The following is a 13,074-nucleotide window of genomic DNA, read 5'->3' as shown; positions in this document are numbered from 1 at the left end:
CATAGCAGAAGAAGCCGTGCACATGTAGTTAACACAGCCGAATTATAGTCCATTCAAAACTCTATCACCGAAAACTCAAATCTAACTAAATGTATAAGAACATACAGAGAATATGTCGCATTATCCCTGAGAATGAACTGTCTTCTCGCTTCCTACCGGAGAGCCAATCAGAAACCACCACATTGAAATGACCGTGTGCTGCGTTCATGGTCAATGGGAAATGGGATCAATAAAAGGGTATACAATTTAAGGGTAATTTTAGTTGTTTTTTTTTCAATATGTACCCTATTTTTTATATGTTACACTTTTTTAGTGTCTAAGTGACACACGCTGACAGGCTCAGATTATTATTCTAAGTGTCTGACAACATTATGGGATGGATCCCTACAGAGATAGACCTTTTAGTTAAAGAGTAAGATCCTTACGTAAGTACTTTTAGTGTGTATAGAGCCAGCATATTTCCACCAGACTCCATGTAAATAATCAGGACTTTTAGCGTGTATAGAGCCAGCATATCTCCACCAGACTCCATGTAAATAATCAGGACTTTTAGCGTGTATAGAGCCAACATATTTCCACATGTAAATGGGTGAATTAAGGGTTTATTTCAACCATACCAGAGTGGTGATTGTTGGAACAGTGGAAAGATGAACCAAGACGGCTTTTGATAGTTTGATTTAGTTTCTGTCCACTTTGAATGAAGTGTGTTTATGATGATAAAAGTCCTGATTATTTACATGGAGTCTGGTGGGTTTGGTGATAGTGATTTCGGGGCTGTTTCATGTTAAACTAAAAGGATCTTACTCTTTAACTAAAAGGTCTATCTCTGTAGGGATCCATCCCATAATGTTGTCAGACACTTAGAATAATAATATGAGTCTGTAAGCAGCAACAACAGAACTTTTAGTGGACGTAAATTAAAGGTGGGCAATTGTCCATTAACGTTACATTGCAGCTTGTTTCTCTGCTGCTGACTGCAGCGTTCACGGTTAATACTGGACCAATTACAATCACTTTGAGGAAATAGTGTCTAGGTTAAAAAAACACTGAAGTTAACCTTTAAGTAACATTTTCAATGCAGGACTTTTACTGTAACAGAGTATTTTCACAGTGTGGTATTAGTACTTTTACTGCAGTAGGCCTAAAGGATCTAGGGTCCATACCTCAAGAATAGGGTTTTCAATTTAAAAAACAAATAAGTAGTTTAACATGGTTTTGTACCATTATTATTACAGTATCTGTGTCTAAAACGTGGGAAAAGTTAGACCAGATAAATAAATAACTCAAAAACAATTAAAGCAGGCATATTATGCTCATTTTCAGGCTCATAATTGTATTTTAAGGTTGTACCAGAATAGGTTTACATGGTTTAATTTTCTAAAAACACCATATTGTTGTTGTACTGCACCGCTCTCTCTCACTGCTGCAGATCCTCTTTTCAGCTGGTCTCTGTTTTAGCTACAGAGTGAGACCTCTTTTCTTCTTCTTCTTCTTCTGTACTATCTTTGATTGCACTTGCACATGCCCAGTAGCTCAGATGTAGATCATGTCAGCTAGCTAGCTCCATAGACAGTAAAAGAAAGGCTGTTTCTACAACTTTGGTCAGTTACAAGGCAGGATTAGCTGGGAGACTTCTAAATGAGGGCGCACATGGAAGTAGTTCTTTTGTAGTGAACTTGTGTGTGTTGTAGCAGTGCTTTGCTATTGAGAACGAGGTAGCATGCTAGCATTAGCATTAGCGTTAGCATGCTATGCTATGAGCTAATGGTTGCGGTTAGCCTGCTCGTTTCAGCTTGTGACGTCACAAGCCGTGCCGATTTTGAACAGCTCACCCAGAGACTGAAGGCAGGACATATTCAGAAACTGTATCTCACTCTAAACAGCATGGATGGATTTTTTTTCAAAGTTTGTATGTGTGTGGAAGCACCAGAGACACAACATAACACCCCAAATCCCATAAAAAGTGATTGTTTCATAATATGGGGACTTTAAAGTCAAAGAAGGCCGACTAAAATCATTATATCGGAGGAAAGTATTTTAGTTATGATGATTTTACATTCATTCAGCTTAGGGGGTGCACAAAACAGCTTTAATATCTGTTTATCTATCGCAGGTAACATCATTATCAAGGTATTCAACAACGTTATTGCACATGTTCCTCCCATCGTGCAGCCCTAGTTATTGCACATGTTCCTCCCATCGTGCAGCCCTACACGTTCCTCCCGTCGTGCAGCCCTAGTTATTGCACATGTTCCTCCCATCATGCAGCCCTAGTTATTGCACATGTTCCTCCCGTCACGCTGGCAGTCGGAAAAACAACGTAATCACGGGGGCGGTCCCTGATATTCCCAGGTGGCATGAACCAACCATTAGTACCACCTCATGCGTGAGGCGAGCGTGGCTGGTCATCATAGCGACGCCGCAGGAAGCTACTGTGACCTAACACGACACACACACAGAACGTGGAAGGTGTGTTTCTGATTCTCAGCATGTGGCTGTTCACCAGAAGACACATTTAGTTTCTAAAAACTACTACTGGCTAAACTATTTAAAAATGGCGGCACATAGCGCACACTAGAGCACATAGAGCACATAGCGCACACTAGAGCACACTAGAGCACATAGAGCACATAGCGCACACTAGAGCACTTAGAGCACATAGAGCACATAGAGCACATAGCGCACACTAGAGCACTTAGAGCACATAGAGCACATAGAGCACATCGCTGCCATAAATGTGGAGAAACAATCTCCCCGGACCCCTGCAGGGTTTGGGCTGAGCCCCGAATGTTCACAATGTATAAAGTCCATAAATACATTCATCATCCTAACTGCAATTCACCGTCATTATTAATATTTGTGATCATAAAAAATTCTAATTTAATTATAAAATTTAATTTTTATAAAACAATTAAATTGTATAAAATTATGTATATTTAATCATGTTCAGTTTAAATTATTTAAACACAACGCAGAAATGTTTCACTTTCACAATAACGTCTTTAATTTAACTTCATTAAAAAAGTTTCCACTGCAGATTATTTCTGCAACAATTAAACAATTTCACATTTTAGCAGCAAAACATCCAAATATTCTCTGGTCCAGCTTCTGTAATGTAAAATATATTTGTCCAATTTTTTATGAACATTTTATAGAAAAAAATTATGTATTGATTAATCAAGAAAATAATGTGCAGGTTGATTGATGATGAAAATAATCTTTAGTTGCAGCCCCAACCGAAAACACAACAAGACATCTTCCCGTAATACAGAGGTTATAACGTTGTATATAATCCCATGTCTTTGTGCCAAATCCAAAACAAGTTGTAGCAGAAGAAAGAAAAAGATGAGACAATCCGAAAGATTAGACCTTTTCTCTACTTTCTGTCATTTTAAAGACAAAACAATTTATCACTTAAGAGAGAAAATAAACAGCAGACATCAAGTTTTTACATAAATGATTGAGTTTTCTTGTTTATAAAGATAATGAATCTCAGAGGCTCATAAGGCAGCGATCCAGTGATCCCGACCGTTAGACGTTGCTATGAAAGCACAAAGAGAGAGAAGAGAATAGGGAAGAAGGACAGCAGCAGAGGAGCTGAGAGGGAAACCAGATGAGCGGTTCCAGATGTTGCCCCGTTGATCTGGTTCTTGATCCAGGAGTTGTACTGGGACACTCGGGCGTAGACTCCTGGGAAGTTGGGCAGAGCACAGTCTTTTCCAAAACTCACCACTCCGACCTGGACCCACGTAGAGCCGCTTTTAGTCACCAACGGGCCGCCAGAGTCCCCCTGAACAGGTCAGACAGGACGCTTAGAACACCAGCACACTGCAACTATACATTTATTTAAATATTGTACATTTTGGAGGTACTTTACTTGAGTATTTCAATGTTCTGCTACTTTCTACTTGTACTCCACTACATCTTAGATACAATATTGCACTTTTTACTGCACTTACTGAAACACATTATTATGATTTATTGTATGAGATCGTACGAAGACCTATGCACAACAATTTCTATGATATAATTAGAAAATACAGCGACCACCGGCCGGTCACATGACAGATAAGTTCAGCGTTTTTTACAGTTACATTTAGCCGACAAAAGGTGACTCTGAGCCGGGTACAGAGCTCCGGTAAGTTTAGTGGCTGTTACAGTTGAATGTTGCTGACAAAAAGTGAGCATCATGCGGTGACGGCAGTTAAATTAAGACACCAAAAACGACCACCAATAAGATTGACTGGCGTGCATCAAATGTCTCCGTTTGTGTCCGTCCAGACTACAAAGCAACCAAACCAAAACGGGGGGCAGCAGAGTTTCCAAATGTTAAAGTTTTAGGAGCTGGGAAACACCGGAGTAGTGTGTTCAGATGTGAAGAGGAAACGTAGCTAAAGATATTAGTTTTCAAACCAAAACGTAGTAGTGTAGATGTACACTAAAATGAAAACAAAAAAGTCAAAAAAAATAAAATAAAGCTAAAATAAATTTAAAAAACTATAGCACTCCTTCCTTATCTATTCCCACCCCCACATTTCCCCTACAGTTACATTTAGCACCACTAGATGGCAATCCTTTCAGAGTTGAGTTTAGCCGACAAAAAGTGAGTCATGCGGTGACGACAGTTAAGTTTAGAAAAAAAGATCAGGGTTTGGAGTAAATCACTCCAGGGGAAAAAACACCCGTTTTCCTGGGAAGAGAACTCAAATGCTTGAAAGCGCTGTTTTTTGACCCACTCACTCGACCTAAGTCCTGATTTATGGTTCTGCTTCTTGACTATAAAAATCTGAATCTGTGAAGTAACTTAAAGCTATAGTGCGTAGTTTCTGTCTCCCCCATGGGGCCGTGGTGGCCTAAAGGTTAGAGAAGCGAGCTTGTGACCGGGAGGTTCAATCCCCAGACCGACAGGATAAAATCTGGGTGGGGAAAGTGAAAGAGCAGCGCTTGTCCCTCCCTCATTACCACCACTGAGGTGCCCTTGAGCAAGGCCCTTAACCCGCTCAGTGGCAGCAGTTCAGACTGTGGTAGTACTGGACAGCTTCCAGTATGAATGTGATCAGACTGTGGTAGTACTGGGCAGCTTCCAGTATGAATGTGATCAGATCAGACTGTGGTAGTACTGGGCAGCTTCCAGTATGAATGTGATCAGACTGTGGTAGTACTGGGCAGCTTCCAGGTATGAATGTGGTCAGATCAGACTGTGGTAGTACTGGGCAGCTTCCAGGTATGAATGTGGTCAGATCAGACTGTGGTAGTACTGGGCAGCTTCCAGTATGAATGTGATCAGATCAGACTGTGGTAGTACTGGGCAGCTTCCAGGTATGAATGTGATCAGATCAGACTGTGGTAGTACTGGGCAGCTTCCAGGTATGAATGTGATCAGATCAGACTGTGGTTGTACTGGGCAGCTTCCAGTATGAATGTGATCAGATCAGACTGTGGTAGTACTGGACAGCTTCCAGTATGAATGTGATCAGATCAGACTGTGGTTGTACTGGGCAGCTTCCAGTATGAATGTGGTCAGATCAGGCTGTGGTAGTACTGGGCAGCTTCCAGGTATGAATGTGGTCAGATCAGACTGTGGTTGTACTGGGCAGCTTCCAGTTTGAATGTGATCAGATCAGACTGTGGTAGTACTGGGCAGCTTCCAGTATGAATGTGATCAGATCAGACTGTGGTTGTACTGGGCAGCTTCCAGGTATGAATGTGTAACTGTGTGAATGTGATCAGGGCGTTCTTGCAAAAGAGAGGCTTCCTCTCAGTGAACCTTCCCGGAATACATAAAAGGAAAAATAAGAGGAATTCTAAGCAATGACAACAAAACTGTTGGTGCGTCCACATGATACAAACCCTCTGTGAATGCTAGTAGCCAAGGAGGACATGGAGGATTATAAAAACATGGACTCTTCAGAAGAGGTCATTATCTTCACTTGAGTTTCTGGGCACAAAACTCGCCGGATGCAACAATCTTCTGAACATCGTCATACTGAGAAATCCAGAGAGAGTTGTGTGGAGCTGATGGTCTTAATTAGCTTTGTAGCAGCTCATCTGTTAACGGCTTGAATGTAACGGATTAATGTCAAAAAGTTACACACTAAAGCTTTAAGCTGTCAGATAAATGTAGTGCAGTAAAAAGTCATGACACCATTTCAGGAACAGCTCTTTTGATCCGTGTCGTTTTAAACGTGTTTGTCATCAGGTGTTGGAGCAGAGTTCTGCAGACAGACTCACCTGGCAGGAGTCCTTCCCTCCCGCGGGTAGACCGGCACAGATCATGTTGCTTGTGATTGATCCGTAAGCAGCGTTACACTGCGTGTTGGACACAAGGGGAACGCTGACCTCCTGCAGCGTCTGAGGGAACGGAAGAGAAACTGAAGATGAAGAAAAGAGATATTAATGTTGAGTTGTGTCACAGCCTGATTTATCATAAAAAACAAACCAGTGAGCCACAGTGTTGCACTGGCTGACATGTTCCTTCATCACCATGAACATAGCAATGCATTCTCATGAATGGGTTTGTGTTATAGTACAAAAACTTGCGCATACCAACTTTAGCAGTCTTTACACCTAAATTTATCCACCAAAATATAGTGGAGTAGAAGTATAAAGAAGCACAATATGGAAATACTTATGTAAAGTACTTGAGCAACTGTAGTTACATTCCACCACTGCATCTTGTACTTTTGGTGTTTTAAGCCCCCAATGTCGCCTTCCAGGCAGCGCTGCCTGCATGTCCTCATCATTCAGCTAGCTAGCAAGCCATGCGGCAGAGCCGCGAGCGCTAAGGTACGTGTCCATTGACAAGAGTCATTTCCCCGCGTCCCATTCATTGTCTATGTTAGCAGCCGGGCAATGCATTCTGGGATCGTCGCGGGGAATTTGGACAAGAGGGGCATTTGGTTGCCCGCTCCTCATTTGCATAAAGTTAAATCCAGGTTACTTTATGCAAATCAGCGGCGTCCAGCTCGACTCACCACCTCTGGAAAACTCCTGAAAATCTTTTAAATTGACTGTTGTCGAGGGAAAAATGAAGACAGATTATTCAGCGCTTACTCATTTCAGTAAACTATTTAACTATATAAGAGGGCGTATGACGTCATCTAGCTACTTTAAGTGACTTTTGAAGCTAGTGCTAGCTACTTTAATTGGCAACACTGGGTGGAGAGAACAACAAGAGTCCAATGCTGGGGAGAAGCTGAGTGCTTCTTCAACCTCTGCATGTTTTCTTCAACAAACAAACTACAAACTGAATGAATCCATACGAGCATTCACTATTAGTAATACATTAAAAAATAAACTCACTGCCGCTACTTGAGATGGTTCCCCATCCGGTGACCCAGCAGGTCGTCCCGTCCGGGTACGTGCTGCCAGCTGCCGCCAGACACACCGGACTGATGTAGTTGGTGAAGTTAACAGGAGAGGACAGACGCAACAAGGAGACATCATTGTTGTTTGTGTTAGGGTCATAGTTTGGATTTATGATGATCTGAGACAGCGACCGGGACACCTCGTTAGGATTTAGGAGTTGTTGGTTGTCACGTCCGAGATAAACGGTTAAACCTGACGTGCTGGTGCTGAGAAACAGAACAGAAACAGGACAACATGATTCATACAGAGGTGGAGGAGGCATAGATATATATCTATATCTATCTATATCTATCGATATAGATAGATCCTAATGGTAAAATATTGTACATATAGTGTGTATAGTGTAACACCTTTTATGAGTTTTTATAGAGCTCAACAGTGTGGTTCAGTAGAGTAAGAATCCCGTTAATTTTCTCCATAAGGATTTAGATTATCAGCCATAATGTCTAAACCATCCCATAATGTCTAAACCATCCGAGGTAGACTGATTACGAGCTGTGAGATTGTGAAATGAAAGTCTTCTGCTCCTTTAAAAGCTAGAAGTCCGTTTAATATCAATTAGTTTTAAGAAAAACATGTTTTATTTTCTGTCATGGAGAAATGCGACACTACCCACAATCCTTCCAGTCTTACTGTTACCATGGAAATGGTCACTGCACCTGTGAACAGCTACAGCGAGCTGCTACCATTGAAGTCTAGCATAGTTTCTGTTCAGTCTTGTACCTTTTGACTTGTTTTTGCCGTTTTCAAAATGTTTTTTGTACCAAATTAAATGTGTTATGGTCAGGATTCATCTGGTAGCTGGTTGGATCGGTTCCAGGGTTAAAACTCTTTAGATAAGCATTTAATGAAACGCCAACGGAGATATTAAACGGGGAAAATCACTTCCAGAACCAGAACCATTAAAAAAGCGGGCGGTCAACGTTGAGCTGTATGATCAGAACGGGTCAGATGTCCGTCCCAAAATGGCGGCTACAGCAGAGACGCGTCCAAAGATCCTTTATTCTAAAGATAGCGCATTTCACACCCCCTCCAACTTGTTTACATGTAACACAGCGCCGGCTTCCGAGTTCGAGGTAAATGGAACGCACTATAAGGGGCTCCACTACAAGTAAAAGTCTTTTTAAAGCATTTAAAACCTTACTGAAGTAAAAGTGTGTATAATGCAGTAAAATGTATCAGGATCAGAGCTCACCTGGAGAAGCAGTGAGCAGCACACAGGACCCACTGGCTGTTGATCAGGGAGCCTCCACAGAAATGTCCGTTGCTGTCGTGTAGACTGACCTGCCAGGGCCACGACCCTCGTAGAGCATTTACGCCTCCTACGATCCTGGTGTTGAGCGGTGCAATGCCACAAACTGCAGGGAAACAGTCAGAAACTCTTAGTGTGCAGGAGGGAGACCAATAATGATGTCTTATTCAGAGGTTTTAGAGAATAGTTTGAACGAGGTGGCAACAAATCATGTCAAAAGTTAAACATTTTGCGAAAAAAAATTTTTTTTTGCTGTGACTGAACTGTTCAGATGGATATCAATGTTAAAAGGATAGTTTGGATGTTTTAAAGTTAAAGTGTAGTTGTATGCTGCCTTTACGACGGGGAACTGAAGCCGTTATCTCTGCTCTCTTCAAAGCCACCAGACTCCTTTGACAAAAACAGTGATTTTACCTGGCAGAACATCGGGAGTTGCTGCTCTACCGCTGCCTCCATCAGTTAGTTAGTTTGTTATTGTGAGACTTTGGTGAATCTGGACTAACCATTTAAAACACCAACATCACACAATAAAACAAAGAAACTGAGCGATGGAGGCAGCAGTAGAGTAGCAGCTCCCGTGTTCTGCGAGGTAAAATCACTGTTTTTGTCAAAGGACTCTGGTGACTTTAAAGAGAGAGGTTACCATGTCGAGGACTCCTGCCTACTTCTTCAAACTGGGGGCGTGTCAACCGTCATCTACTGACTGATAAGTACCTCATACAACCAATTCATACACTTCAAAAAATCCATCCTGGCCAAGAGCCAGAAGGGGATTAGCTTTGATTAGCTTAGCATAAAGACTAGAGGCAGGGGGAAACTCTGTTCATTGTTGAAAATGTAACTGCCAAACATTCTTGTTTGATTTAATCCGTACACCAATAAGAATGTAAAAATTAGCAGAAGTGTGGCTGAAAGCTGCTGTAGACTATCATAGATTATTATTTTATTAGATTATATATTATGACTCTTCAAACCTGGACTGGATTCATGTTGAGAGTTGCTGTTTTGAAACCTTTACTATTGTGTGTGTTGTGTGTAAAGAGTGTGTCATCTCTGCACAAGAGACTTGAAAACATGACTCACCATCTGACGTGTTCTGTGCGTTGCTTCCTGTAGGAGAGACAAGGAACCAAACGTTTAGTTCCTCCTATCGAAAGCTATGATTCATTGTGTACCCACCATACTCAGAACCAATGTCTATATTTCCAAGAAATTCTTTTAAGAAACATAACCAACTGGTTGTGATGTTTGTGATGAACTACAGTGTGCATAGTGTCCTCTTGTTGGGTGAGGCTGGGATTTGTGGTTTGAGGTCAAAGTCAAACAAGGTTACCATCTCAAGACAGAAAAGACAAAGAGAGCAATGACGTCATGAAGAAGTACTACGTGTACTATCTACCAAGGGCGTAGGTTTTGTTTCAACTTTTTTTTTTTTTGGGGGGGGCGACATAATAACCCCATAGAATAAATAAAAAATGTGCGTCAAATACTTTCTGGTGAATTTTAATATGCAACAATTTACGGTTGAAATGTCTTTATGTAAAGGAAATAATTATTCTCCTGTATTGTTGTCCTGTATATTCAAAACATCACATGTGTTCTGGGATGTTTTTTAGGAATCCTGTACATCAACAACAAATCTGTTAGAGAATGAGACCATGTAAAAGCCAGACGCTCCAAAGTTTAAATCTACATAAATCTCTTTAGTTTTCACTTCCTGTTGTGTTTCTTTAACCCCTGATGTTGTGTGTTCTTTAGTACACACAGTTCTTGTTTTTCCGTACATGTTTTGAGCCCCCTGAACGGTTATTTATACTGCTTTTGGGGAGTGGGTTGTCTTCATATCTTTTTTTTCTTCTCAATATTGCGGGGGACAAATGCCCTGCATCCCCCCCGAAATTGATGCCTATGCTACCCTCAAACCTAGACATAAGAGCGCAACTCTGGAGCTTGCTGTTACCATGGAAATGTTCAGTGTTGTAATGTGACCATAGGCGTAATGTACATGGGGGATGGGGGGGGGATTACAACACCCCAAATAATCAAAACTCACCGGTGCAACCCTCCCCCAAAAAACTATTATCATTTCCTTTACATATATAAAAAGACATTTGGCTTCACACCAAACTCCATTTAACATTCTGCCACTTTAGCATCCACCCTACCTTTAGAAACCAGCAAAGATTCTCTATAAGTAGACCTTTTTTAATCACTAGAGCAACTTTTTCATTGATGGAAACTAACTATTTACTTCTCCATGTTTTGCAACTGTATGCTTCCTTTTACTCCACTACATATCAGTGGTAGAAGAGCCTTTACTTGAGTAAACGTAGCAAAACTGCAGTATCAAAATACTCCTTTACAAGTTAAAGTCCTGCATTGAAAAGGTCACGTAAAAGGTAAGTGACATTATTATTTTGCGTATCTTTTAGCAAAACGTACTTAAAGCATCAACAGTAAAACTGTGAGTGTTAGATGTAATTTTAAGCTAATGTTAACTATCTTGTATGTTTATATATATATATATATATATATAAACATACAAGATAGTTATAGTATATAAGTGCATCTTTTACTTTTTATTATTTGTGTAAAATGTTAATTAGTAAAGTATTTGAAATAGAAACAGATTTGTACATAAGTAAAGAGTACTTGAGTAAATCTATGTCCCCCTTTTACTTAATTACTCTTAATAACTGATTGTGACAAATGTTCATTTAGTTTGTTTACAATCTTTTTTATGTTTATTCATTTCTTATTCAATTCAATTTTATTTATAGTATCAAATCATAACAAGAGTTATCTCAGGACACTTTACAGATAGAGTAGGTCTAGACCACTCTCTATAATTTACAAAGACCCAACAATTCCAGTAATTCCCCCAAAGAGCATTTTGTGTGACAGTGACGAGGAAGAAGAAACCTGGACAGACCCAGGCTCTTGGTCAACAGGTTCTCACACTCATTGGGGGTGTGATGACCAGTGGCAATAATAGTCACAAAGATAATGGATCAGTGACTAGAAATAGTAGTTGTAGTAGTTCATGGTGTAGCAGGGTACTGCTTGGTAAAGTGGTTTTGTTGTTTGAAAACTCCATGAACTACACAAAACGGACCCTGAAACTCTCCAATCAGATCAGAGTCAGCCTGAACTGTCCCAACAGAGAGTCAAACTGGCTCGTCTGGTTTTTTGTTTTTAGTATCTATCAGATCAGCTGTAGAAACAACGATCGTCACTCTGACAACACGATGGGACACTGAGCCAAGTCAAGAACATCTTGTTTCATTTTGTTAACATATTAGAGTAAAAGGTCTCTTTTATCACTCCATAAATCAGAAAATACTGTCAACAAAAAAACAAACTAATATCCATTTCCTACATGTTTCTGTGAATGAAATGTTTAAATTAGGCAGTAAATGATATCTTTAAAAACAGAAAAAGCTTCAGTAAACTGTCTGTGTGACACTAACCCTGTAATTACTGACATTGAGACAATCTTTTTTTTAATAAAAAATAGAAGAGAGAGAGAGAGGGAGAGAGAGAGAGACAGAGAAAGAGAGAGAGAGAGACAGAGAGAGAGAGAGAGAGAGAGAGAGAGAGAGAGAGAGAGAGAGAGTAGTAAAGGTGGACGGCAATGTAAATAGTTTTTGTTTAACTACATTCAGTGTTTTCTTTTTTTTCACACACACACACTCACACACACACACACACACACACAAGGATCTATTTCTGAAATGTGTTTACATATGAAAATGAGGCATTTGATTAGTCTCGCCCTAAGTAAAGAAAAGTAATAGCCTACTTGAGTGTAAAAATACTCAAAACACAAGTATATCAGCATCAAAATGTACTTAAAGTACCAAAAGTATTTAAAAACAAACAAAAACACTTCTAAATTGAAAAATAGTGTTTTTGCCTGAAAAACAGAGAATTAAAACATTGTGTTTAGGTTTTCTTCTGATTATAAGTCCAGATTAATAAGCGGACGGAGACACTGACCTGCAGCTGTTAGAACCAGGAGCACGAGCAGCAGCTTCCCCTCCATGACGTGATGTGACTGTGTCCTGTAATCAAAGCAGGTGTTTATCAAGCTGAGGGGGTATGACTCTCAGAGACTCCGGTCAGGTGCATTGTGCTGCTGTCATGCCCGGTTTCAGGCAACACCTCACATACCACACACGCCCTTCTTTATAATCCTAGCCTGCAGCCCTCAGAGCTGCTGCTGAAGTGACTCTGGGGCCATCCACACGGAGACAAACGCACATGTTTTGCATTGTTTGGGCCCGTCGTCCACATGGATCCAGTAAACGCACTGCCTGAAAACGCACTTTTTTGAAACCGGGTCCCAGGGTGGAAAAATTTGAAAACAGCTCTCTTTTGGCTTTGTTTGGATGGCGAATACGAATACGTCCATATCGATGATGTCATCGCCACACCCCTCGACCTCTAGTGCA

General features: G+C 40.6%; 2 protein-coding genes and 1 long non-coding RNA gene across 5 annotated transcripts in view; 1 reads left to right on the top strand and 2 right to left on the bottom strand.

The window, feature by feature from the left end:
• The window catches only part of jmjd8 (jumonji domain containing 8), a 22,325-nt gene extending 22,137 nt beyond the window's left edge, over positions 1-188 (bottom strand). For both annotated transcript variants that reach the window (XR_004896151.1, XM_031314611.2), the window contains exon 1: positions 1-188. This exon is cut by the window's left edge and continues 45 nt beyond it. Coding sequence is in view for 1 of the 2 variants with exons in the window: in XM_031314611.2 (XP_031170471.1) it covers positions 1-53 (53 nt within the window). In the remaining variant the exon portion in view is untranslated.
• Positions 189-2,944: 2,756 nt separating this feature from the next.
• On the top strand, positions 2,945-11,652 carry LOC116060872. The gene is made up of 3 exons (XR_004107599.2): positions 2,945-3,024; positions 10,001-10,008; positions 11,643-11,652. It is a non-coding gene; the product is annotated as an uncharacterized LOC116060872 (long non-coding RNA).
• Positions 3,198-12,840, bottom strand: LOC116060868 (chymotrypsin-like protease CTRL-1). 2 transcript variants are annotated; one of them, XM_035996558.1, is made up of 6 exons: positions 12,620-12,840; positions 9,704-9,730; positions 8,564-8,726; positions 7,303-7,568; positions 6,232-6,371; positions 3,198-3,790 (listed from the first exon to the last, which is right to left on the bottom strand). In XM_035996558.1, the coding sequence occupies exons 1-6, from the start codon at positions 12,663-12,665 to the stop codon at positions 3,542-3,544; spliced, it is 891 nt and encodes a 296-aa protein (XP_035852451.1). In that variant the 5' UTR covers positions 12,666-12,840; the 3' UTR covers positions 3,198-3,541. The 2 variants fall into 2 exon arrangements, with proteins under 2 accessions (XP_035852451.1, XP_031170490.1); XM_031314630.2 differs by having other exon boundaries at positions 7,303-7,574; positions 12,620-12,837.
• Positions 12,841-13,074: the final 234 nt, after the last annotated feature.

The sequence above is a fragment of the Sander lucioperca genome, chromosome 21 (assembly GCF_008315115.2).
Source record: "Sander lucioperca isolate FBNREF2018 chromosome 21, SLUC_FBN_1.2, whole genome shotgun sequence".
In the NCBI taxonomy this organism is placed as follows: Eukaryota; Metazoa; Chordata; class Actinopteri; order Perciformes; family Percidae; genus Sander; species Sander lucioperca.
This window is presented reverse-complemented; position numbering and strand designations above follow the sequence as displayed.

Bases quoted from the DNA above. Each gene is read 5' to 3' on its own strand.
- LOC116060868 (XM_031314630.2), bottom strand. From the start codon at position 12,665: ATGGAGGGGAAGCTGCTGCTCGTGCTCCTGGTTCTAACAGCTGCAG. The intron at 9,731-12,619 runs GTCAGTGTCTCC...TCTCTCCTACAG, and splicing joins CCTGGTTCTAACAGCTGCAG to GAAGCAACGCACAGAACACG. The intron at 6,372-7,302 runs GTGAGTTTATTT...CTTCATCTTCAG, and splicing joins AACCATCTCAAGTAGCGGCA to TTTCTCTTCCGTTCCCTCAG.